The following is a 27,716-nucleotide window of genomic DNA, read 5'->3' as shown; positions in this document are numbered from 1 at the left end:
TGTGTGTGTGTGTGTGTGTGTGTGTGTGTGTGTGTGTGTGTGAGAGAGTGTGTGTGTGCACGGTTCACTGGGCCGTGCTCCACTGAGCCCCACCCTCCACCACCCACTAAGATGTAGTTATTGGTTGTTGGTGTGGTGGGCTGGTGTATAATACAGCCAAATGTTTGGGGCGCGGCCTCCTCACCCACTCTGTCATTAAGACCCGGCCACGGCATGTGAAACGCAGCTACCTCATCACAATAAAATGTAAAGGAAAATGTTGGCTGTTGTACGTGTGGTGCACACACACGCACACACACACACACACACACACACACACACACACGTACACACACACACACACTGAGGTGTTTACTCAGGGTTTTAAAGCCCAGTGGAAAAAAAAATACTGTTCAAGGTAACAGTACAAAGCTCCATAGTGAACGTTGATGAATCATCCCACTTGTGAAATTTTGGATGTGATGAAAAGTGCTACTGTGTTTTAGAGGTGGGTGGCGTGTCCTGCTGAGATAATCAGACATTAAAGCCTGAGGTGGTGACAGACCACAGCAGAGCTCAACAGTCGGAGGTCACGGGCCGAGTACAGCCTGTGAGGAACATAATGTGAGAACAAGGACAGGAGAAACTGGCTTCTACACACACACACACAGACATAAGGGGTCAAAGACAGAAATACACAGAAAGAACAGAGCGTGTGAAGAAATTATCGTCAAGTAGCGTCCGTTCCAAACTCTGGTACACTGTGTCCGTCATAAATCTGTAACTCTGTTGGCTCTCAAAAGTCTATGTGTGTGTGTTTATGGCCCTGTTAAGACCTTTTGTCTGGCATCTAGGATTATCTAAAGTGTGTCCAGATCCAGATCCAGATCCAGCTAAGACAGATTGCAGTTCACTTCCGGCGTCAGAATGTATCTCAAGTGATTCCTTAGCTAAACATGTCAGAGAGTGCTGTACGTCACCTCTGTTTCCTCAGAGAAGAGCGTGCTCAAAATCAATCCAATACGCATTCTACACATCTCAAACCAAGTTACATTCACTGTGCATCGCATTGCATATGGCCATTAACACCACACTGAAAAATTCAAGTGAGGGCTGGCATTTTTAGTTTTCAGCAGTAGGCCGTAATGCAAATGGGACGTGGCTACAATTAAAGAAGCAACCTCAGAGGAAGCTGTTAATGAGATGCTCATTTGGGATCCCAACGTGTGTTTATGAATGCATTCTCACCTGATTTTCAAGCTGCGAATACATCACCCTGTGGTGCTCACACTTTTGGCAGGAGGTGTGTGAGGCTAAATTTGGAAATCAGCCTTGTGTGTGTGTGTGTGTGTGTGTGTGTGTGTGTGTGTGTGTGTGTGTGTGTGTGTGTGTGTGTGTGTGTGTGTGAGAAAGGGACAGACAGAGTGTGTATGTCTCTGAATTCAGGTGGAAAACACAACTCCCCATGCAGAAGCAGAGAGCCAGAAGGGGAATAGTACAGGGCCCGTCGGGACTGAGGGAATTGTGTTTATATTAGGCAACAAATAAAAGCAATGTGAGGATTGAAGTATGATAAGAGGAGGGGGATAGAGGGAAACCAGACAAAGAAAACAACATGTCTAGATTTGCTAGTGCATAGACACATATTACTGTGAGTGTGTGATGGTGTGTTTGCATGATTGTGTGTCTGTGAGTAAAAAGCCAGTGAAGAATTCAAGCCAAACTACTAAAAGATGGCTACACTCACTCTCTCCCTGTAATTGTAGCAGCTCCAGTGCAGCCAGTTTCCCTCCCTTCCAGCACAAACACATATTCACACACATTAGGGACCGCAGAAAAACCCCGGCAGGTTGATACCCACCCCTGACTCCCCCACTTTGTCATCCAGCCAAGCCGCATAGTAGTAAAAGGAAGACAAAGCCGGTGTTGTCGTTTTGTAGCTCATAGTCGCTCGTAGGCCGTTTGTCATGGTAATTCTGCTTGTGAATCATTCAGAGCTCCTCTGAGGGGAGTCGCGAGCGCGCTCACTTAAAGCGACATATAATTTGAGCCACATAAATCTTCCACGTGCTCCCGGTAATCATGTCGTTTCACGTAGACGTACGACTATAAATACCAGACCAGAATAATTTTTTATAAAACTGTCCGAGGAAGACAGAAGTTCTCCTGGTTACTGTACCGTAACACACCGGCAGCACTGAAACGGAGCATGTGTTTATAAAAGTATCTGTGTATATAGGTGAGCTCCATTTCAGAGTTTAAAGTCTAATGTATATATTTACCATCAGTCAAATGTTTTGGAGTCTGACGCAGCTACAGTTGAGTGAATGCCTCTCTGTGTAAACCAGAGGCGGTTATTACTGTGAGAAACATTTAATTACCTTTGGTCTCACGTACTGTAAATCAGAAAAGGCATTTACAATCAGAGGGATTATTTGGCAGCATAATTACAAGACGCCGCTTTCCAAATCCCCTCTGTGGTCGAAGAGCGGAATGAACCCTCGGCCGTGTGACGCGTTTTAACTGTTTGTTTGTGTGTTTTGTGCTTCATTGCAGCGAATGCAACAGCAACAGAGACTCGGTCCTGTCCTACACCAGCGTGCGGAGTAACAGCTCCTACCTGGGGAGTGATGAGATGGGATCAGGTAAATCCATTTTTTTTTTTTTTTTTGTTGATGATGTTTATCCAGGAAACGTCTCAGTGTTTAGTCAGTTACATGTTGTTTTGTCTCAGTACATTTGGATTACAAGTGATACAACGATCATTTCAGATCAGGCGCTTGAGAATAAAACGTGTCATTGTCCAACGTGAATCCAACATAAACAACATAAGCTCGGCTGAGGCAAACATATGCTTCCTCTGTGTCAAACAGAGACGAGAAATAATGGATGTTTTGCGTTAGAACAGATGATTTACTTTGTGATAATGTTGATGAAATGTCATGCTTTCACAGTAGACATCTCTTTGAGGTCACTGTGGTCAGATATTTTAGACACAACATTTCATAACCCCCACAGCTGCATTTTTTGTGCAGTGAGCCAAGTATGTGACCACTGCTGTTTATCGCATCGTCTTTATTAGTCTGACGTCACAAACATCCCACAATGAGTCTGTGGTGAAATGAATCCTCTCTAATTTGATGCATCAGGATTTACATTAACTTGTTTAATATGTGCAATAAACGCCGATGTCCGAGAGTGTGATCTCTCCTCAACGTTTTGTTTTGTTTTTTTGTTTTTTTTGTTTGGTTGGTTGGTAGGGGATGAGCTGCCGTGTGACATGAGGATTCCCTCAGACAAACAGGACAAGCTGCACGGCTGCCTCGAGCACCTTTTCAACCAGGTAAGTTCTAGGATTGTACTTCCAGAGTCTGGAGTAAAAGCTGAATTTCTTCTTCAAAATCTTTATTCACAAAAAAAGAAATGTGGATCATCTAATGTTACTGGAGTTTAAACACAGCCAGAAGATGTAAAACTGAAAGATAGTGAAACAAGAACACACATACACACACACACACACACACACACACACACACACACACACACACATGTCAGCATTAACCATGTGGGACAGATGATTGTGATAGTAATCAGTCAACATCTGGGCTGAGTTACCTCATGCAGCTCTCTCTCTGTCCTCTGCTCAGGATCCCGGGGCTCTCTCTCATCTTTCGCTTGACTTCCTTTCTTTCTTTTCTTCTCTTTCTCCTCTCTCTCTCTCTCTCTCTCTCTCTCTCTCTCTCACACACACACACACACACACACACACACACACACACACACACACACACACACACACACACACACACACACACAAATACACACAAGCTTTCACCAGTATGTTGATTCAGTTAAAGACACCCATACCTCTTTTCTTCTCCTCTTACCAGCATTTGATGTTGTTTGACTCCACGTGGGGTGCCCCCTCTTTGGCTGCTATAGTTTTTTCCACATGGAAACAGCAGCTATGGGGGCTTACAAACACAAGCCTTGTTGTTGTTAATGCTGACAGACCCATGCCAGACGTTACTGCAGAGTTGTGTGTGAGTGTGTGTTTGAATGACACAGGAAGAAATTAGCGAGCTGGTAGAAGAAAGGAAGGAAATGTGTGCAGAACATAAGGGATGAAATATTGATTGATTACCTGACGATCTTTCTGTGTGTGTGTGTGTGTGTGTGTGTGTGTGTGTGTGTGTGTGTGTGTGTGTGTGCGTGCGCGTGCGTGTGCATGTACATGTACGTGTGTGCTTTGATTATTACACAAAGGTCGACTCCATCAACAGCCTCCTCAAAGGACCTGTCATGACCAAGGCCTGTGAGGAGACCAAGCACTTTTACTCAGACCACAGCCAACCAGGTACATGCTGTATTTGTTACTGTGTGTGTGTGTGTGTGTGTGTGTGTGTGTGTGTTTGCTGCTTGAAAGGTGAAAGGGCGTGTCGACACGTTTCTGTTAATAGAACTGTTACACAACACACACTCATACATTTCCTGGGTTTTATGTGAACAGAGTTTCGTCAAACAGAAGACTGGACGCTTCGTTGTCGTTACATTATCCAGAAGAACATCCAGGAGGACCCTTGGAACCTGCCCAACTCTATCAAAACGCTGGTGGAGAGCCTGCAGAGATTTGTGGACGGTTAGTGGAGCACACACACACACACACGCACTCCTACCATGTGGTCGTATACAGTTACAATCAGTGACTCCATCTTGTTTTCCTTCTACCTCCACAGATGGAAAGAACCAGCTTCTCCTGGCTCTGCTCAAGTGCACAGGTAGAGTAATATGTGACTATTAGACACAAAGCAGTTCACACTTAGAGCCAGCTGGAGGCAGATAATCAAACTAGATAAAACCCCGGCTCTAATTCTCCAGAAGTTCACCCGAAGAGATGTCAGAGCTGGCCACGCAATCACTCAGCAGAACTCGGTCTCCGGCAGCTGGAAAGGTCTCATAACTGGAGTATTTAAAAATGATTCCAACAGTTTTCTCTCCTTTTGCAAATGAGATCATCCATCATGTGAAATTACAGCCAGTTCTACATCTGCAGGTCCTGAAAAACATCTTCAAAGATGATTAGATTTTTAAAAATGATTTATGTAAAATGTCAAGAATCCAGTGTCTGTGGAATTTTTCACCATTTAATGAGGTTTTCGTGTTATTCTCTGTATTTCTTTCATGTTGTAACATTAGCTTAGAAAAAGCGCACGTCCATGTTTACATTAACAGTGAACAGTGACTATAATAGTCATATATCAAGTGTGTTTTAATTTCATCACGTCTGCTTCATTAGCAAAGATAAAGCAGATGTTTAAATTTACTTAGTTTCCACTGTAATTAAATGATTCTAAAGAGACGGAGACGTCTGCCATGTTTTCATTTTCCAGAGCAGGATCATGTCCAGGTTGAGGCCAGTTGTTCAGTTTGTTTGTACAGAAAGAGGTTTGGTGTGGAAGCACATGATGCTCCAGTCACTTTGAACTGTGCTCGGTGGCATATGGTGTTAGTTAATGGGAGATATCCTCTCCGGGGATCCAGGCTAATGGAATAAAGTATATGTATTGGAGGAAGTCCAAGAAATGTGTAATGAGGAAAGTTAGAGTGGGAGATCGGGCTGTCTCCCTCTCCTGCCCGCTGACCTTCTCATCTTTTTGAACGCTCCATTTTCATATTTTCTCTCCATAACTTCTCCCCCTTTTGTGTCCTGACGAACTCCCTCCATCACTCTTTGACATCAAAATTTCCCTATCTCCCCCCCCCAAACCAGACACGTCTCTGCAGCTGCGACGTGACGTGATTTTCTGCCAGGCAGCGACGGGCGCCCTGTGCACGCTGGCCGAGCAGCTGCTGGCGGCGTTCCGGTCGCGCTTCAACAACGCCGGCGAGTACCAGGAAGACGGCAAGGAGACCAGCCGTAAGTGGCTGGAGCAGATATCCGTCATCGGTGTCCTGCTGCACTTCCAGTCCACACTGGCACCACACCTGGTGAGGACGGGTTTGATATTTTCATTTGACGACCAACAGGGTTTCTAATTTATGTATTTTTAAAAATAAAAAATCTTACCTGAAGAAGTTTTAAACAAACACAGTAATGGTCTGCATCTCCTGTTACATCCATCCATTTGTGGTGCGTTCCTGGGTCTTTATGGCTTTCTAGTCACGCAGCTGTTGTCACAACCACCAGAACTCTCCTGGTGCAACCTCTGAGGTGTCTTTCTCTCCTCTGACAGAAGGAGGAGCGGACCATGCTGGAGGACACCAAGGCCGCCCTGTTGGACTTGGACAAAGTCACTGTGTTCTTCAGGCAACTGGAGGATGAGTGTCTAGTCGCAAGTAAGAGACTCCATCAACAAAGACTGACTTGGCCCATTCAAACCAGACTGCTGCTAATGAGCAGCTGTATGGTTTGACCAACTCTGAAAAGAGTTCCATTATGTGCATGTATGGAAGCTATTGAGGGTGAAATTGTCATTTTGCCATTGCAGATTTAATTTTCTTTTCAGTGGAGAAACTGAATAGGGAGCTAAAACAACAGTATAATAGCTCCATAAATCATCTTAAACAAGGACAGAGCATGTAGTCTCTTAAAGTCCTCTTTGTCCGTCTATCACAGATAACACGGTCGCTCCTGTCGGGCTGTGAAGGGCTTCATTTAAACTTGAGTGCTGCTCTGAGACACATGAAACATTTGCGCATATGTGGAGGAAGCACCCAAAGTTATACACAAAGTTATTTTTTGGGCCTTTTTTGCCTTTATTTTGATAGCCACAGTGAAGGAGAGATAGGAAATTCAGAGAGAGAGAGAGAGAGAGAGAGAGAGAGAGAGAGAGAGAGGGGATGAGATGCAGCAAAGGGCCACAGGTCGGTTTCGAGCATTACAATTAAACACACATATATTATATTCTTGTATCAGCATGTAGGCTGTGCTGCAGCGGGGAAATATTCTTTTGGAGCATGAAAATGACAAATTGATTTTATGGTTTGCGTTTGCTTCTCTCCTCCCAAAACACTCAAGGTTGTAACATTTTAATTCAGAGTAAGCATTTCAACGCAGTGGTGTGGTGCAGTAGAGTGAGGCTTATTTAAAGTGTGCACTGTGAGAATCTTTACATGGCCGTGTATATAAAGTTTAAGACCTTTGTGCCTCCTAATAACCTTAGTATCTGTATTCGCTGAAAGTGCTGCAGGCTACCAGAAGCCCTTAAAGCCAGCAGATACAAAGGACGACCGCATCCTGAATCAGTCCTCTTTTCAGCTGCCTCAATATGGCCAGCAGAGATTGCCGCTCAAAGGAAACGCACAACATGCACTTCTCATTTTAGGAGGCAAAGCTGTGGATGAGGCAGGGATTTACTATTCCAGGTTCACACTCAGCAGCAGAAAGTATTTAGTGCACATGCATATATTGTGCACAAACATGCAAACTAATGACTCTCACTGTCATATTCTTTACATGCGACCGGCATGTTGAGATAAAGAGCGCAGACCTTGTCTTCTCCACTTTAATCAAACTGCTTTCCTGAAGTTGCATATTCAGCTCAGATTGCTGGAGCGCCGGCAGATGGTTTGCGGCGGCGGCGTCCATCGGACAGTATTGATTTACTAATGGCATCTTCAGCAAGCTGGGAGCTATAGGTTAGATGGAGTCATGTAAGCATCGCGGAGTCTGTGGCCCCTGAGTTCAGCCTGAAGCATCACAGCCAATTCCACAGGATTACGGCTTGATGGGTTCTCTAGGAAAGAGCGCTGACCCTGGAGGTCCCTCAGTAAAGGTCGTCTTTTCCATTTTCTGAGAACTGCTCATGTCTCACAGTCGGAAAATGTTAGGAGGAATCAGCACGAGTCAGACTTATGAATCATTACCAGTCATGTTGTCCGTAGAGTTAGAAAAGGTTACTGCTCTGCGTGCGAGAGGTACCGTGTGAACAGATTCTTTTAAACTGCAGTTGTTTTAGTTGCATGATGATATTTAAAAGATTAAAAAACGTCAGACAGACAACAACATAAATATCTAAAGAGAACATATGTCATTGCTGCACATGATGATATCAAGGATCAACCTTTGTCAATTCGTCCTGCACAATCATTTGGACACAAAAGATGTTTGGGAGCTGCTGCTACACTAATAACAGCTGACACACATAACAGTATGTGTACTGCTGATTTTCCTAACATGACTAATATGCAGGTAACTTCTACTGTTATATTTAACTAGACTTTTGTCACTCTTTCCATTACTGTGTGTGCAGTCATTACTGTGTGTGGCAGTGTCACGGCAGAACGAAGGCTGGAGAATCAGTGAGCTCTCCACCTTCAGTTCTGGAGGGTTTGAACTTCTGATACGACTTCAGTGACTGTGGTTTTATGAGGTCATGGTAGGAAAAACATAATAAACATTTGAAATGATGGATGGTGCTCACTAATGCAGCAGTTCTGTCTTTAATGACATTTGGAAACCTGCACTATAAGAGTGTGAGATTTTTTGTGTAGACTTTCATACACATCCAGTCACAGAGGACAGTACGCAGAGGTACTTTTGTGTTCACTATAAATCTTCACTATTAATTAACTGTCACTTAGTCTGCTATTAATGCAGAATTTGTCGCTCTGTAGACATCGTTAACAAAATATCTGAAGGTAACAAACTCTACAGCGCCTTACACTTCTCATGTTTATTTATTGAGTTGCTCAGACAGCCAAAAGTATAATACAAGTCTTGTTAACGTCTCCCCTGTCTGTGTGTGTGTGTGTGTGTTGCAGACACACCGGTGTGTTACCAGGTGGAGGGCAGCCGACAGGCCCTGAGGGTCACCCTGTACCTGGACAGCTGTCACTTCAGTGAGCTGCCCAGTCGGTTGCAGAACGGAGGCAGCCTGAAGCTCCACACCGTCCTCTTCACCAAGGGTAAGACTGGGCAGACTGGGACAGAGGGACTGGAGGAAGTGAGGAAACTGCCAACTGGGGAATAGGTCCAGGCTGTCGAGCATGTGGCAAACAGGGTGGACTTTTGTTCTCGATTGATGTTGTCTTAACACAAAATCGCTTATGTGGAATTGAATCATTTGGATACACTAAATACGTTACGCAGCCTCTCACACATGTACATTTCCTGATAACCTTGATGTGCCTTTATTAAGTTAGACTGAAGCCTTCTATTGCCAATTTAAAACACTCCACCAGGCTCCTTCTAGTTCTCCATCAGTCTCAGTCGGGCCGGTATGAGCAGATACCATTATGCATCATACCTGTCTGCCAAATAGCCATTAATTTTCCAAATACACGCTCCAGTCGGAAAACTAACTCGATGAGAGAGCTCATATTGTTCTCATGTACTTCAGTTATGAAGAAAGTGCTACGACACAAATTAAGTAGTGCTGATCTTTGGATCAACATCACCACCTACTGGAGAGAGTCTTGGCTACAGGTTGAGCAGAAGTGTGGGGCACCTTGTGACATTGCAGTTGCTGAAGTGTATGTGGGTGTGTGTGTGTGTGTGTGGTCATATCTATGAACATGTCCTCTCATATGGATTAAATAAATGATGTAAAATAAGGTGATTCTTGGCTAAAATAATACTTATATAAAATGTTATTTTCGAGGCGAGGTTAGGATTATGGTTAAGGTTGGTTGGAATCGATGGATCTGGTGTTCAGAGTTAACATTAAAATTAGATTCACTGTCGTGTGGGGGGATAATGATGAGGTTTGAGGTGAGGGTTAAAGTTCAAGGGCATGAAACAATGTGATCATATAAGTGTGTGCCCGTGAGTGTTGAACTAATTGCCCCCCCGCCTGCTTTACTCAGCGCTGGAGCGTCCAGAGGGAGTGTCTCAGCAGGACTACGCTGCCATGGAGGAGTTCCAGCAGCGCACCAACGCGGTCTCACTAGAGAAGGTCAAGGCCTACTATCGCAGACTCAGGTACTCTATGCTACACTGCATCACAGCCCTCCAGTGGTTTACTCACTAGCACTCTGGATAGATTTCACCTTAAAGGGAGAGTTCACCCTATGGTGTTGCATAAGCACGCAGAAAGTGAGCTTAGATTGCTGTTTTACTTTACATCTGACTGTTTTCAAGGTCCAGAATTTTTCAAGGTGAGAGCTGTATCATTTATTCAGACTTATCCTTAACAAAGTCCCACATCCACTATATTGCCCATATAATAAAATATTAAATCCTAAACAAGGTTGTTTGGGAGTGAGAGAGTGAGAATAAGTGTGTATATGCATATAAGCATGTATGTGTTTATTTAGATTCATTGTCTTCCTTGATTGTTATTGATTATTGCCCTGTAACATAATCATGTTTTATTAATAGCCTGTTATGAGGGTCGTGATTTCTGATATGTGCACACCAATTCCCAGGAAATGACTCATGCAACATCGATAAAAAATGAAACATGCACTGTAGCAGATGCATATTCTATATCGTGAAGTGCTCTCAATGCTAGGTGACTCAGCTCTCGCACAAAGTGAGTCGGAGGAGGGAAAAAAAATCTGTAGGTTTCCAAACCAGATTTAAAAACTGAAATAGAGATGTTGGTGTCTCAACAGGGCTTTCTATTTGGAGAAGTCCAATCTCCCCACTGACTCAAACACCACAGCTATGAAGATCGACCAGGTAAATATACACTTACTCTGATTTGTTCCCCATTTACTGCTTTTGCTGTGCTCACAGAATGTGTACATTACAGGTTTATATCATGTTCTTGTAACATACTGTAAGTCCATTTGTATATAATGTTGTGACTGAATATAAATGCAAGCACAGATACTGGGCCTTGAAGTTAGAGACCTTCAACCAAGCATTTCAAAAGTAAGATGAACTGGTGTCCTGTTCCCTCCACTGGAATCCCCCCACTAGCTCGTCAAGACTCCTCCCATTAACTCCAACTAACCTCAACACATCAGCATTATAAACCGTTTCCATTTGAACTGCAGCGATGATTAGATTAGAAAGGAAATTCTAGTGTCCCAAACTGACTGTAGCTGCAATAGATCCCAGTGATTAAAACTAAATAGAACATAGTTTCCTCAGGTTTTCATTGTCTTTCAAAAGAAAGACTGCACAGAGTTAAACCTCTTTCTTTTATCTTTGATGGTTTTCCTTCTGTTTCTGCTGGTGCACCATCTTAACAAGTCAGTTACTCAACTTAGTCTTAAACTGAGCATCAACGCTGCGTTCCATTGACCTCGGAAGTTGGATGTCGGGAAGCTGGGAATGATGTCCCACCCGAGTTGACAGCGTTCCAGTGCAACGAGTTGGAAGCTCGTTATTGTTGTTGTTGTTATTATTAGCAATGCCAGTTGATAACAACACGTTATTATGTGGTAGTTTGGGCATACACACACCGTAGCAGCGCGTCCTCAGATGGAAGTTGGACTCTACTGTGTGTACGACTGATTTAACGAAACACAAATAAGCCAGAAGTGCTAATAAACCGTATATAACAGCTTACACTTCTGTTGAGGCGCAGAGCGGCCATCTTTCCGACTTCCCAGTTCAACTGGAACGCACCATAAAATAAATCAAGTGGTGTGAGATAATTTCACTTGTTTCTGATACAAATTGAATTGATTTGATTATCTTGGCGTATTTTGCTTTTTTATTTCCCAGTCACTTGTCTTGAGAATAAACAAAACAGAATTGGTGAAACTATATAGGAAAGAAGTTGCTTTATTCTCCACTTGGTTTTATAAAATGCAGATTTTAACACTCAGTATTTGTCTGAATGACTTGGTAAGATGGACACAATACTGATATTGTATTGTATTACCTTGTTAGCTGTCCATTTAACCACTGAACCTCTCCGTCCTTCACTTGTTTCCCCCCTCACAGCTGCTGCGACCCCTCAACACACTGGACGACCTCTGTCGAATAATGCAGTCCTATATCAACGTGCGCCCGAGTGCCCACGGCCACCCGTCAGGTGTCAGCGTGCTGTGCGTGTCCTCTGAGCTGTGTAACCGCCTGGGAGCCTGCCACATCACCATGTGTGGCACAGGCATGCAGAGGTCAGCCCGGCAACACACAGACATTATAACACTGCTTGTGTCGTATCACTGGACTGTCAGCTGGAATAAAGATTAACACAGTGCAGAGGGGATGACATGCACCACTGAACCTCATAAACTTTGGTTTTTTTTCCACTCTTTGCAGATGTACCCTGAGTGTGACACTGGAGCAGGCGATGATCTTAGCCAGGAATCACGGCCTCATTCCACGCTGCATCATGCAGACCATGGACATTATGCGTAAACAGGTAAATGAGCGGGGGTCCCTTATGGGGTCATATCTCTGAACTAAGTGTAGCGTCGTTTCACATACAGTCAGTCTATTACAATTCAGTACAACAGCTCTGCCATAAATTTTGCCTTTATGAAGATTATAATGTAAACATTGTCAGAAATGTCCAAATTCAGTTACGTGTTTATTACTGAGGTCATAGTTAAAGGTTGTGTCTTATGTTGAGAGGGCAAAGTAGAATCACCTCCGCATGTCCTGCAGCACCACCACTAACCTGCTAATGCTAACACATATAATTAAACTGACACCTCCATGGCAATGTAAAAAAAAAAAATTTGTCAAAGAATTAAAGGCAGAACAGTTGTATTAGTTTGCATTAGACTGCATTAGGTGTGCCTTATAAAGTGGCCAGTGAGTGTGTATCTATATGAGAAGAAATGATTTTAGTAAGAATGAGGGCTGTGAAATATGGTTGAAATCAGTGTCACAATATTAATAACTGTATGTTTCCGGCACAATTTTGGTCAAAGGATATATATTTAGATATTTATATCTATATATATGAATTATGTTTTTGATCTTTGAAAACCTGAAAAAGTTGAAAAACAAGTGATCTATCGACAAGTGATCTCTCCCATGTCAAACAAAAAAGAAAAATTGAGCTTCCCCTGCTTTCGTCCTTTTGTCCTGAATGTTTGATCGTTATCATTAAAATAAAAAGGGCTCTGAGAAGGCATTATTTGGCCTCCGTATTGTGATGTGGTTGGATGTGGCCTGCCAACATTTTTGAGATTTTCAAGTGGGATGTGAGTTGGAAAAGGTTGGGAATCACTGATATAAAGAATAGTTTGTGCAGTATTTCTGCACATTGTAAATTTTTTGACGTTTATTTAATGAAGGTAATTGAACTAACACCACTGTGAACGAAGCTTATAACATACGTTCTCTCCTCCACCAGGGAGCAAGAGTTGAGCTCTCTGCTAAAAATCTCAAGGTAATGGACCAGATGCCTCCATCAGCCCCAAGGTATTGTATAAATCCACTTCCAGCAGGCACCTCTGCCCTGCCTTCAGTACATTGGACAATTTACAGCCTTAGACGAGCCGGATCCTCTCATTTGAATTTCTTTTTTTTTTTATTTTTCAACAGGCTCTTCAAGCTGTGTTTGCCGCCCTCAGATGGAGAACTCTAAGAAAAGCGTCACTTCAGAGAGATCATCAGAGAGAGGGTGAATGTGGAAGAGGAAGATGTGATGAGAGACGACGGTTACAAAAGAGGGCAAGTCTCACCGGATTTCCTCCGAGAGACACTGCTGATGGACAGACCCTTGCCCCCCTCGCTGCCTCAGTTACACAGGGATCATTCCAGCATGGATACCACTAGAGACTTCAGTGCAACGCACAGACTAAACAAGACTGTACAGATGACTAATGTCAGTTACTTGGGAGCACCTGACGCAGCCTGAAGCGCAAGACTAGTCATGTACTGTTGTACTGGGAAACAACCCGGATAGAAGTATTACTGTTTTGGCTGTCTACACATCATATCTGACATGAATGACTTGACAACTGATGTGAAATATTCACAATGTGAGTGAAAGATGTCAGTTTGAGGCCTCACAACGACAACATCCACAGCAATTACGCTCATAACGGAGCTCTTATTATTAACTGGATTAACCAAACTACCTGTAGCTGACTGTTGTCCTAAATGCAGAAGTTTTCCATTTTGCCTTGGACTGCAAGTCCAGAAAGCTGTGTCTTTCTCTGTGTGGGCAGGTGTTCCCCAGGGCTCAGTGTTTGGACCCCAAGTGAAGTGGAATACTTGGATACCCTGGTATTCATGTGTGATCGCAGATTGGATAGATGCCGAAAGTCAAAGAGTAGACAGAGAGATGGAAGTAGGGATTGAGGGATGGATAAAAAAAAAAAAAGACGGATGAGAGACAGGGCTGCTCTTTCCTCAGCCCGTTGCATGTGGTTACTGTGCAATTACTGTAGGTTTTAGTGTGAGTACTGTATTACTGCACTATATGAAGGATAGTTATTTATTGTGTCTGGAAGGAGTGTTTTTATCCCTCACTTATTCTATATCAGGTATTAAAGAATCTAAAAAGCATTCCAGCCTACATATTGAACAGTATTTAAAGGACCAATGGCATGCCTTTTTTTTTTTTTTTTAGATGCAACTGCTTGTGTACTTCATTTTTATTTATGTCTATAGAATTTGATTACATCAGGAAATCTTCAGGGAGTGCAAGGGAGGAAGGATGAACAGAAGCTAGCTAATCAGAATCAGGACAAAGGAAGCTAAAAACAAACTATACAGGGCTGATTGTTTGTCAACAAGCAGCCAGGTTGGGATATTGAATCATTGTTAAATTATTAATATATTAATGGAAATGTACTAGTTCAAGGATCGCCTTCTGTTAACTAAGACATTGTGTTGATTTTTGAATTGGCTTTTATGTTGTCTCGGGTCTGTCGTATTTACTGTAGGTATTAAAAGAAGCACAATGATTGGTCCGTACAAGTCGCAGTGTTAGCAAAACGTACTGTAAGCAGTTTGCAGGTGATGTAAACAAAGGGATCTTTCCGGGACTTAATCATAGTAACAGAATTTTGCTGAAGATTTTAATTTCTTGTACATACAAACTGTAACTATGTCAGAGGAAGAAAATAGGATATGTCTTATGGCAGCAGAGTAATGCTATAAATTAAAATGCATTATTTTTATGGAAATAATATAGTATATAAAACATTTTGTATTGGTGACTGTGCATTTGAAGAGAAGTTTTTTTTTTCTCTTTGTTGAGCGTAACCTCACTGACGACTCGTAGTATTTGACTGGTTTAAAGAAAAAATGTTTTAAATGCATTTCAAGAATCTTCCTTGACATGCTGCATTCATTAGGCAGATGACTTAGTCCTTTTTATTTATTTAAAAGCAGTCTGGTTCCAAATGAGCATGTTGGAATAGTCCCTGCACATCCCCTGGCAGTAGCATGGCCACTGTAGATTTATATCCACTGCCTGACACATAAGACTCATTGGATAATTCCATTATCATCATGTCCCATATCAAATTTGCTCTTAGTGTACATTGTATAAACTGCTGGTCTTAAGTGTGTGTTACCAGTTTGAATTAGCTAATGACTGCAGCATGTTGGTGTAGCTGGACAAAGATGTCACTGATTACACATTTATTATTTACATTTATTCTAATGTTTCCTGACTGTATATACTTTATTTGCAATTTTATGTTGCTTGAAAATAACTGTACAAAGCATCTTTGTTGGAATCTTTCTAAAAATGATCATTGTAAATGCAATCTTAACAAGCTAGTAAATAAAATCTTCACAGTATGACAATGTTTTCCAGTGTAGCAGCAGTGTTGTTGATCCGACGTGAGGACTTGATGTCCAGCATAAAAAGTGGTTTCCATCTAGTGAGGACCTTTGCCTCCCATTTATCTCGTAATCTTCCTGCTTTCAGATAGTGGCAGGAGACGTGTGTGCGTGCGTGTGTGTTCAGTCAGATAATACAGACCTTAAAAACACAGCTTGACATAGTCTTAGGTGTCCATTACCCTGACTGAAGAAAGCTGCACATATGAATATTGCATGAACATGCATCATCAAATTGAAAGCCTTCCTTGCAGCTTCTCTTTTGGGGCTGGAATTGAGTGCAGAGGTTATCTCAGGGTAATTTCTTTAGATGCATGACATGGTCATTTCCCCAAAACACAGTGATGATCATCTCCCAATCAGAAAGCTCCAGATTAACAAACCGGATCAGATGTTATTGCACCAGAACGAGGCTGCCTTTATTGGTCATTGTAACTTTAACTTTAGAGGTTAATGATGGATCATTAAATGGCTGCAGATCACCTCTAATTTGCTGATTGCTATAACGTGATTAGACTGGAGTGAAATTTATGAGCATTTCCATCCCTGCTGTGTCTGTCAAATGGCCGGAAGGGGCTAATGTAAAAGCATACACTGTGCAGTTTCGCGTGGATATTGCAATTGGTTTTCTAGGGGGACCGACACCGACTGCATTCACCACCAGCACACACCCCTCAGCACCGGTGATGCATCCCCGCGGCAAGGGCACGGACAACTCCTCGTTAGAGTCGTCTCGACTTTAGAATGGTGCAGAAATCTCTCAACGGCGGGGTTTACCCAACTCAAGCCGGAGAGAAGAAGCACAAAGTCGGATTTGTTGGATTGGACCCGGGGGCTCCCGAATCCAGCAGGGATGGGGCGCTGCTCATTGCGGGCTCGGAAAGCACCAAGCGGAGCAGCATCCTCTGCAGACAGAGGTCCAGCATCTCCGCCGGGAGACCCAGACCGTCGAAGAAAAACGCCAGCTATCGGAAACTACAGAATTTCCTCTATAATGCGCTGGAGAGACCGCGGGGATGGGCGTTCATCTACCACGCTTATGTGTAAGTGATGTCCGCGCTTCAACCAAGTATGTTTGATTCTGTCATTATGGCCTTTTGCTTTGGTAGCACACACACAAACACACACGCACACACACTGCATGATTCGAGTCATGATTCGGAGTTTTGCGGGTTGTCGTGTGTCTCATTCCACATTGATGATCATGTTCGCATGGCGCAGTGGAGGGTTAAATGTTGTCATGCTGCCAGGCTGCTGTAGCCTGATCATAGGAGGGGTGTCACTTCACCTGCAGAACTCCTGCTTTAACTCTTCATATCGGCTATTGCGACACGCTTATGTCGTACTGACGTTATGGTGGATGGATTTTCGTGATGTCGGACATTCCTCCGGTCTGTGTTTCACGCACTGTTGTTTCTCTTTGATTGGAGTTAGTTGCCATATGTTGCGGCAGGATTGGGTTTCAGCACCGTGGTGTGTGGACAGCTCCGCGCCGCGTCACTACTTTCACTAATTAACGTTGCAGTCTCAGTGATGTGGACTCTACTACATGCACACTGTATAGCCTGTGTGTGTGTGTGTGTGTGTGTGTGTGTGTGTGTGTGTGTGTGTGTGTGCAGGCAGGCAAAGGGAGTGTTCTGGATACTACAGCCGGTGACTAGACAGTCTGGGAGCGTTTGTAGACTCCGGTGATGCCATCATGAATGTGCTGGTTGATGATCTGTGACCCTCTGGTGGAGTGGAGTGGTCAGCAGTGAGGCGGGCAACCACAAATTCCTACATATTAAAGGGCAGCTGCAGCAATTCAGTAATGCACTTTCATAAAGTTGGTTGAGAGACATTTCCCATAATACCAATGGTATCTGTATGTCAGACCCTCCCTGCCACAACCTTCTCTTCAAAATGTGTCGTCTATGGGAAGGGGATGTGATCTCTGGAGTATGGCACAGCCCTCCCTTCTGATAATGTCTGGCCTGTTTTTGGATTTTTTTGTGTGTCCAATAAAGATATTGAGCAAAAAAAAAAAAGTGCAGTCATCCATTAGCATTATATTTTCTGAGTTGATGAAGCTCAGCCACAGCCATAAGATCCTGCTCAGCTGTTTTCACAAGCTGAACCGTTCTCCCCTTCACTAGTAAACTGACCTTTATGTGTAAAAAACAAACACGCACATGTAACCTGCTGCCGTTTTGTGCATCATATCAAGATGAAAGGTAGCAATTACAGTAATTACAGGTGTTAGCCCTACGACTCTATAAGCTCTTTTCTTTTCAAAATGAAAGGTGGGTAAAGTGAGGGTGGTCGTTTGCCTGAGTCCGTCTGGTTCAGTGATGCTGCATGCTCGATACTGAGGAGCTGAAATTGCCATAGCATTAAGGAATTCACTGTGCACAGCGTATCAACTCCCCTGAGACATCTGGATGCCCAGGAGTAAGCCTGCGCTTTAACATGAAACCACACACACACACACACACACACATATACACAGGCCCCTCGGGGTGCTTTTGAAATATTAACTGAATACTACAGCAGCCAGCTAAAAACCCCTTCTTTGCCATTTGTGATGCGTTTTGGAAGGTCTTCATTGACCGACGTCACTCTGAGGAGGCAGTGCTGCTTTCTTCATGGCTGAATCTAGTGCAAGGAAGAAGGGATGTTGTTGTTATTTTGGAGGATAATGAAGCATTTGGAGCCAAACTACTCCAGGCAACCTAGTTAGAAGAGGGTCAGTAGCTTATGTGCTGTCTAAAATCAGAATCCTCTGGAAAGCGAGATATAAATTAGTGACAACTCTGCTTTAATACCCAGAAATCTGATGATGATTAATGATTAAAGCAGATCCACACAAAGTTCACTGTTTAACATCCAGTCTGCATGAGGAGCATCTGTGCAGAGTAACCACGACTCTGCCTCTATTCCACTTGCCTGTTCTATACATTATTCAGCGTCACCACACTTCATTTAATATCCCAACTCTTTTTACTTCCAGCCAGCTGATTTATAAAACTATCATGTGCTGACTTCAGTCAAATCATCCCCCTCCTCCTTCATTCTCCTCCTTATCTCCGCTCCAAAAGACAGCGTTTGGCAAACACATCGATACCGCTACCTTGAACCGAGGAAGACAAGCTTTGCAAAGAAAAAAAAAAAACCCCAACGTGCTCACGCTCAGACAGCAGCTATTTCTTTTTTTTTGTGATGGGTTACCTGTGGAAATGTTGGGCGGGTGTTTTGTTCCATGGCCCTCGTTTGTAATGCATGTGTGAATGATCGATATGTGGAACACGAGTACCTATATACAGAGTACTCTCCGTCTTGCTGCCTCCATGTCTCTCTCTCACCTACTCTTTTTCTCCCTCTTTGTCTGAGATGTCTGAGCCCAAGGCCGTCCTTCCTCTCCGGTTCTGTCTCCGGTCCAACATCAGTTAAAGGGGAGAGACACAGTGATCCTCGTTTTTCACTGTGTTAATCTCCAGTCAAGGATCTAAATACTCGGCATCTTGTAAAATGCAGGTCCCTGCAACTGGGTTTCAACATTTTGAAGTCTAACAAAGGCTTCGTTCAGCCCCCCCCCACAGGAAGCAGCAGCTGAGAGACTTGAAAGGCCTCTGCAGCTGTAAGATGACAAAATGTGTCACAGTGGAAAACAGGAACAGGAATATCACAGCAGAAGACGATCAGTCTGTGAAAAAAGAAAAACAAATCTTGTGTTAAACTTTCTGAAAGTGATGCAGGGAGACAGGCCGAGGATTTGGTGTAGTTATTCACTCTTCTTCTGCTGAGCTGGCCTGCCGAAAACAAACTGAGGAAGAGAGAAATAAGGCGAAGGACAGTAGCAGACAGGTGTTAGCTGCCAAGCTGCTGAGATGTGATGGAGTGGTCTGTTTCAAGAGAGGCTGTGAGGAGGTGGAAGTCTGAGTCCTGTAGGTGGGCTATGGCTTGGACTGGATGGTGTCCCACTGATATTACTGATATTATATAATATATATTAATGTCAGACCTTGTGATGTTGAAGCAAGAGCTTGACCTCTTGTGAGTTCAACAATGACAAGTTAGCTTGTGGTTGCTAATGTTGGATAAATATTACTGTGAGGAGTCAGTTTGCTGAATGTTCTGGTTGTTTTGAAAGCCACAGAAACAATCTTATAAATATATGATTGATCCTGTGGCTTTTGCAGCCTCTCAATGTGCTTTGAATATGAAAGTAACGAAGCTAGAAAATAACGCTCTATTGCTAGAAGCTACTTATTTGATCAGTGACTCAGTGAAGTCAGTTCACTTTGAAATGTTTTTGATGAAGACTCGTTTGCACGTGTAGTATCAAACTCACCACCTTTCTGCTCATTGTTTTCATTGACCTGTCTGCAGTGTAACCCTTACAGAAACAAACACGTGAACATTTGATCACATGTAGCATGTGGCACCATGTAGCTCACCTGTAGAAAACATGTTAACACAGGTTATAACATGTCACAAATACTGCAGATTTTCACCAATTACAACAAGTGCAGTAATGTGAGTACTGACAAACATGCAAACAAACGAAAACAAACTATGTACATAGGTTTCACATGGGAATTTACTTCTCACATTACACCCCAAAAATGTTCCAAAACCACATCTCCCATGTGCCAGCACGTGTTCCAACATGTGAAATTCATGTGTTTTTTCTGTAGGGGAAGTTTCATTTAACCACATTCATCAGGTTGAACACAAACACGTCTCCAAATGAACACTCATGTTTGCTCTGTATTTGCTGGATGTGCGACTGTCAGTTTAAAATGATGATAATCTGTTGGAGTTGTGTTCACAGATTTCTTCTTTGTGCATTTCTCTGTAACTGTGTATGTACAGACTGTAAAGCTCTCTGAGGCTTGATTTTGAGTTTGACTATATAAATAAAAGTGTCTTGATGTGACACGACTCCTCTGTCTTATCAATATCAAACCAAATAAAATTTTTATCCAAAATTCAGGCCTTCACATTTTGCATTTCAACCACATGACACGACTTAAATCTCTTTTTAATGGATTTTGCTCTAACTGGCGTCCAACAGCGTTGTGTATTACATTATTTGCTGATATAGCTCTCACTTGGCAGGCACCCCCCCCCCCCCCCCAAGCTACAAGGAACATTATTTTAGAGCGTAGGCTTGATAGATTTTTATTTCTTGGTTCGTTTAATTAATTGCAGAGGGAATATACAAGAAGTAGAGATTTCTGTTTCCACAACAGGAAAAAAAACAAACTCTTTATTATTTCTCAGTAACAGCTGCGTGCACATCAAGGTACCCGCTGGCTCATAAGGAACACAATAACAGCAGGTAGCTACAATAGCAGTGTCACTCATGTATGTATTTATGCGAGATGAGCGCCCCAGAAAGTCATCGTCACCCTCAGACACCCCGCGAAAGAGCAGCACAGAGAGGACGCTGCAGTGCTGGCACATGGTCGTCGCTGGCACTATTTGCTTTGTGAAAATCCTTTCTTCCTTATTTGCTCTCCTCCAGTTCATCGCAGTCTAAATTTAGCGTGATGAGTATGTCTGGGTAGGCAATGTTGTGCTGAGAGGGGCAAATCAATGTTTCTTTCTCTGCAGCTTAGGAGGAAATGCAGGCCTCTCTGCTTCCAACAACAGCCCCCACCCTCAACTTGATTGATCAATAGCCACGGTCCCACTGATGTCGTCTGGACATCTCTGGCAACAAGTGGATGTGTGTGTGTGTTTGTGTGTGTGTGTGTGTGTCAGCTGCATGAGTTTTGATCGGGGACAGAGGTGGTAACCCAGATGAGACGATGTAAAAATAGAGCTCTACAGTCATGTGTGTGTTTATTGATATGTGAATGTTACCGTCAATAGCTGAAACATCCATTGACATGGAAACACCTGATCCTTTTACTGTTGGGAAATGGTTTAGTATCAGTAAAATAACAATAGATCAATATCCTACTGGAAATTTAACAGGATCAGTTGATTGAAGATATAAATTGAAAATGTTGTGCATGTAGTTAAAGGAATACTTCAACATTTTTGGAATATACTTTTATCTGCTGGTTGTATTTGGCATGCAGGTGTGTGTCTCGTCATCATGTGGTGGATTTTCTGCTGAAACACTGGACACAAACACAGAAACGAAAGCACAGACACTGATCAACCCAGCGATTAATAAAAACAACAATTACTTATCAACAAGGGGGCGAGGCTAACACAAATCACTCCTTGTCCCAACAACACAGAGTCAGGGTAAACTTTTTATAGAACAAGAACAAAATGAACACAGATTGGTGGAGATACACATCAGCTTCTGTTTGCAACCAATAGCAAACAATTACAAGACATGCACATATATATCCACTATTTACATAGCCTACTGTATATGTCCTAGAAGACACTTAAAGTTACATAAAGACTCCAGATGCAGCTCTTGACCTCTTTAAACATAAACAGGACGAGGAGAACAGTGGGCTTCTTCAATATATAACAAAAGTGCATTCACTTCTAATAATACAATCAATATAACAAGAGAAACTCATGACTGAGTGAGTGGTCCACTTATGATTTCACTTGATGATAATGATACATTTAGTCTCACTGTCTGTATAATAGTCACATTTCTGTCAGACGCTATAAATCACGTCTAGACACGCGTTGCCCAAACACATGAAAATAACATTCATTCATTTTTCGAGAGGTTGACATGTTTTTTGCTTCAAGCATATTTTACCACGTCTCCCACCGAGACTTTCTCATAACCATGAGCTGCTGTCTGTGTGTGTCCACGGATAGTGGAGCGGTGTAAATGAACTCAGCTGATGGTAAAGGGGAGGATAAGTGAGTGGCTGTAGCAGCTAATTGTTTGACTTCTTCAGGATGCAGGTTTGGTCCCCCTCCTTCATCAGCAGGTGTCCTCATTAGTAGGTGCTGATGAGTCTGGCAAGGTCAAGTCAGGGAAGTTACATAAACTGATGTCCAGTTAGACCTGCAGCTAGCTCACTTCTCTGTTCACAACATCTCATTTCAGGGATTATGTGTATTAAAGGAATAAAACCTATCTGCTTTACTGTCATTTTAGAACAGGAAGGAGCCATTTTGGTGCAACATGGAGCCAATGTCTGGATTATTGCTTTTAAAAAATGGCAATAACATTCAATTACATTGCAAAATAAGTGATTAACATAAATAAGTGAATTTGTGCAGTTCATGTCACCTATAGGGGGGTATATTATTATCATTAAATACATCTTCTGGACATATGAAGATATAAGTTCATAATATATATAAAATCAATTAAATAAAATCATGTATTTAAAGTATAACATGTAACATTTAAAAATTACATAAAAAACAAGTTAGAAATTAGAACAATATCATATATTGACATAGATATCTAGCTAATAAAAATATGTATTTTAATATATCTCTTTATATTATAGATATATGTAACATGTAAATATATCCATCTCAAGAACTGTCAGTATTTTTGCATGTTGTCCTGCAATCCAAAGAAATGTACATTAAGGTAATTAGCAACACTAATGTCTTTCTATAATATGACTTTTGTATGCCTTACATTTTTTGATAGCATAGTCAGGCATGAAAACAACATATTATGATAAGGCATAAAAGTTACAAAAAATTTCATAGTATGGTAAAGCATAAAAAATCATAGTAAAGCAAGGCATAAAATTGTCTAAAAAAACATCATAGAGTAAGACATAAGAAGATCAAAAAACTTCATAGTATAGTAAAGCATAAAATATCATAGCATATTAAGGCAAAAAATTGTCAAAAGAAATCATAGTATAGGAGGCATGAAACAGAAAAAAAACGCCATAGTATAGTGAGGCATAAAATTGTCAAAAAATGTCATAGTATAGTAAGGCATAAAATTGTCAAAAAATGTCATAGTATAGTAAGGCATAAAATTGTCAAAAAATGTCATAGTATAGTAAGGCATAAAATTGTCAAAAAATGTCATAGTATAGTAAGGCATAAAATTGTCAAAAAATGTCATAGTATAGTAAGGCATAAAATTGTCAAAAAATGTCATAGTATAGTAAGGCATAAAATTGTCAAAAAATGTCATAGTATAGTAAGGCATAAAATTGTCAAAAAATGTCATAGTATAGTAAGGCATAAAATTGTCAAAAAATGTCATAGTATAGTAAGGCATAAAATTGTCAAAGACGTCATAGTATAGTATGGCATAAAAATGTCAAAAAACGTCATAGAATAGTGAAGCATAAAATATGTTATAGTAAGGCATAAAATCGTCAAAAAATGTCATAGTATAGTAAGGCATAAAATTGTCAAAGACGTCATAGTATAGTATGGCATAAATGGTAAAAAAAATGTTGTAGTATATTATGGCATAAAACGGCTAAAAAGGTCATAGTATAGTAAGGCAAAAAATTGTCAAAAAAATGTCATAGTATAGTAAGGAATAAAATTGTCCAAAAAACGTCATACTATAGTAAGGCATAAAATTGTCAAAAAAAGGTCATAGTATATTATGGCATAAAATATCATACAATAGTAAGGCATAAAAAGTCATAGTATAGTAAGGCATAAAAAGTCATAAAAACAGCATAGTATATTATGGCATAAAATCGTCAAAAAACGACATAGTATAGTAAGGCATGAAAAGTCATAATATAGTAAGGCATAAAAACGTCATAGTATAGGAAGGCAAAAAATTGTCAAAAGAAATAATAGTATAGGAGGCATAAAACGGCTAAAAACGTCAAAGTATAGTAAGGCAAAAAATTGTCCAAAAAATGTCATAGTATAGTAAGGAATAAAATTGTCTAAAAAACGTCATAGTATAGTATGGCATAAAATTGTCAAAAAAATGTCATACTATAGTAAGGCATAAAATCGTCAAAAAATATCATAGTATAGTCAGGCATAAAATTGTCAAAAAATGTCATAGTATAGTAAGGCATAAAAAATCATAGTATAGTAAGGCATAAAATGGCTAAAAACGACATAGTATAGTAAGGCATAAAATGGTCAAAAAAATGTCATACTATAGTAAGGCATAAAATTGTCAAAAAAGGTCATAGTATAGTAAGGCATAAAATATCATACAATAGTAAGGCATAAAATTGTCAAGAAAACATCATAGTATAGTAAGGCATAAAATTGTCAAAAACGTCATAATATAGTATGGCATAAAATTGTCATAAAACCTCGTAGTACAGTAATAAGTAATATTGAAAAAATTGAAAAAACATTTCATACTATAATAAGGCATAAAACATCATAGTAGAGTAAGGCATAAAATTGGAAAAAAATGTCATAGTATAGTATGGCATAAAACGACATAGTATAGTAAGGCATTAAACGGCTAAAAACGTCATAGTATAGTAAGGCATAAAATTGTCAAAAAAATGTCATACTATAGTTAAGCATAAAATTGTCAAAAAAAACGTCAGAGTACAGTAAGGCATAAAAACTCATAGTATAGTGAGGCATAAAAACTCATAAAAACGTCATTGTATAGTAAGGCATAAAAAGTCATAAAAATGACATAGAATAGTAAGGCATAAAAAGTCATAAAAATGACATAGTATAGTAAGGCATAAAAAGTCATAGTATAGTAAGGCATAAAAAGTCATAAAAACGACATAGTATAGTAAGTCATAAAAAGTCATAATATAGTAAGGCATAAAAAGTCATAAAAACGACATAGTATAGTAAGGCATAAAACATCATAGTATAGTAAGGCATAAAATTGGAAAAAAAACATCATAGTATAGTGAGGCATAAAACATCATAGTATAGTAAGGCGTATAATTGTCAAAGAACGTCATAGTATAGTAAGGCATAAAACGGCTAAAAACGTCATACTATAGTAAAGCATAAAATTGTCAAAAAAAATGTCAGAGTATAGTAAGGCATAAAAATTCATAGTATAGTGAGGCATAAAACATCATAGTATAGTGAGGTATAAAACATCATAGTATAGTGAGGTATAAAACATCATAGTATAGTGAGGTATAAAACATCATAGTATAGTGAGGTATAAAACATCATAGTATAGTGAGGTATAAAACATCATAGTATAGTGAGGTATAAAACATCATAGTATAGTGAGGTATAAAACATCATAGTATAGTGAGGTATAAAACATCATAGTATAGTGAGGTATAAAACATCATAGTATAGTGAGGTATAAAACATCATAGTATAGTGAGGTATAAAACATCATAGTATAGTGAGGTATAAAACATCATAGTATAGTGAGGTATAAAACATCATAGTATAGTGAGGTATAAAACATCATAGTATAGTGAGGTATAAAACATCATAGTATAGTGAGGTATAAAACATCATAGTATAGTGAGGTATAAAACATCATAGTATAGTGAGGTATAAAACATCATAGTATAGTGAGGTATAAAACATCATAGTATAGTGAGGTATAAAACATCATAGTATAGTGAGGTATAAAACATCATAGTATAGTGAGGTATAAAACATCATAGTATAGTGAGGTATAAAACATCATAGTATAGTGAGGTATAAAACATCATAGTATAGTGAGGTATAAAACATCATAGTATAGTGAGGTATAAAACATCATAGTATAGTGAGGTATAAAACATCATAGTATAGTGAGGTATAAAACATCATAGTATAGTGAGGTATAAAACATCATAGTATAGTGAGGTATAAAACATCATAGTATAGTGAGGTATAAAACATCATAGTATAGTGAGGTATAAAACATCATAGTATAGTGAGGTATAAAACATCATAGTATAGTGAGGTATAAAACATCATAGTATAGTGAGGTATAAAACATCATAGTATAGTGAGGTATAAAACATCATAGTATAGTGAGGTATAAAACATCATAGTATAGTGAGGTATAAAACATCATAGTATAGTGAGGTATAAAACATCATAGTATAGTGAGGTATAAAACATCATAGTATAGTGAGGTATAAAACATCATAGTATAGTGAGGTATAAAACATCATAGTATAGTGAGGTATAAAACATCATAGTATAGTGAGGTATAAAACATCATAGTATAGTGAGGTATAAAACATCATAGTATAGTGAGGTATAAAACATCATAGTATAGTGAGGTATAAAACATCATAGTATAGTGAGGTATAAAACATCATAGTATAGTGAGGTATAAAACATCATAGTATAGTGAGGTATAAAACATCATAGTATAGTGAGGTATAAAACATCATAGTATAGTGAGGTATAAAACATCATAGTATAGTGAGGTATAAAACATCATAGTATAGTGAGGTATAAAACATCATAGTATAGTGAGGTATAAAACATCATAGTATAGTGAGGTATAAAACATCATAGTATAGTGAGGTATAAAACATCATAGTATAGTGAGGTATAAAACATCATAGTATAGTGAGGTATAAAACATCATAGTATAGTGAGGTATAAAACATCATAGTATAGTGAGGTATAAAACATCATAGTATAGTGAGGTATAAAACATCATAGTATAGTGAGGTATAAAACATCATAGTATAGTGAGGTATAAAACATCATAGTATAGTGAGGTATAAAACATCATAGTATAGTGAGGTATAAAACATCATAGTATAGTGAGGTATAAAACATCATAGTATAGTGAGGTATAAAACATCATAGTATAGTGAGGTATAAAACATCATAGTATAGTGAGGTATAAAACATCATAGTATAGTGAGGTATAAAACATCATAGTATAGTGAGGTATAAAACATCATAGTATAGTGAGGTATAAAACATCATAGTATAGTGAGGTATAAAACATCATAGTATAGTGAGGTATAAAACATCATAGTATAGTGAGGTATAAAACATCATAGTATAGTGAGGTATAAAACATCATAGTATAGTGAGGTATAAAACATCATAGTATAGTGAGGTATAAAACATCATAGTATAGTGAGGTATAAAACATCATAGTATAGTGAGGTATAAAACATCATAGTATAGTGAGGTATAAAACATCATAGTATAGTGAGGTATAAAACATCATAGTATAGTGAGGTATAAAACATCATAGTATAGTGAGGTATAAAACATCATAGTATAGTGAGGTATAAAA

General features: G+C 40.1%; 2 protein-coding genes across 2 annotated transcripts in view; both read left to right on the top strand.

The window, feature by feature from the left end:
- The window catches only part of prex1 (phosphatidylinositol-3,4,5-trisphosphate dependent Rac exchange factor 1), an 84,353-nt gene extending 68,763 nt beyond the window's left edge, over positions 1-15,590 (top strand). The window contains exons 27-40 of the mRNA XM_022757486.1: positions 2,536-2,624; positions 3,240-3,322; positions 4,246-4,336; positions 4,490-4,618; positions 4,716-4,757; positions 5,750-5,967; positions 6,213-6,315; positions 8,743-8,886; positions 9,787-9,901; positions 10,537-10,603; positions 11,822-11,997; positions 12,143-12,245; positions 13,188-13,255; positions 13,379-15,590. Coding sequence (XP_022613207.1) covers positions 2,536-2,624; positions 3,240-3,322; positions 4,246-4,336; positions 4,490-4,618; positions 4,716-4,757; positions 5,750-5,967; positions 6,213-6,315; positions 8,743-8,886; positions 9,787-9,901; positions 10,537-10,603; positions 11,822-11,997; positions 12,143-12,245; positions 13,188-13,255; positions 13,379-13,421 — 1,471 coding nt within the window. The 3' untranslated portion in view covers positions 13,422-15,590. The remainder of the gene's footprint in view (positions 1-2,535; positions 2,625-3,239; positions 3,323-4,245; positions 4,337-4,489; positions 4,619-4,715; positions 4,758-5,749; positions 5,968-6,212; positions 6,316-8,742; positions 8,887-9,786; positions 9,902-10,536; positions 10,604-11,821; positions 11,998-12,142; positions 12,246-13,187; positions 13,256-13,378) is intronic.
- Positions 15,591-16,374: 784 nt separating this feature from the next.
- The window catches only part of LOC111230685 (potassium voltage-gated channel subfamily KQT member 2-like), a 37,901-nt gene continuing 26,559 nt past the window's right edge, over positions 16,375-27,716 (top strand). The window contains exon 1 of the mRNA XM_022757499.1: positions 16,375-16,677. Coding sequence (XP_022613220.1) covers positions 16,379-16,677 — 299 coding nt within the window. The 5' untranslated portion in view covers positions 16,375-16,378. The remainder of the gene's footprint in view (positions 16,678-27,716) is intronic.

This window comes from Seriola dumerili, unplaced genomic scaffold (genome assembly GCF_002260705.1).
Source record: "Seriola dumerili isolate Sdu_G_001 unplaced genomic scaffold, Sdu_1.0 BDQW01000278.1, whole genome shotgun sequence".
Taxonomy (NCBI): Eukaryota; Metazoa; Chordata; class Actinopteri; order Carangiformes; family Carangidae; genus Seriola; species Seriola dumerili.
This window is presented reverse-complemented; position numbering and strand designations above follow the sequence as displayed.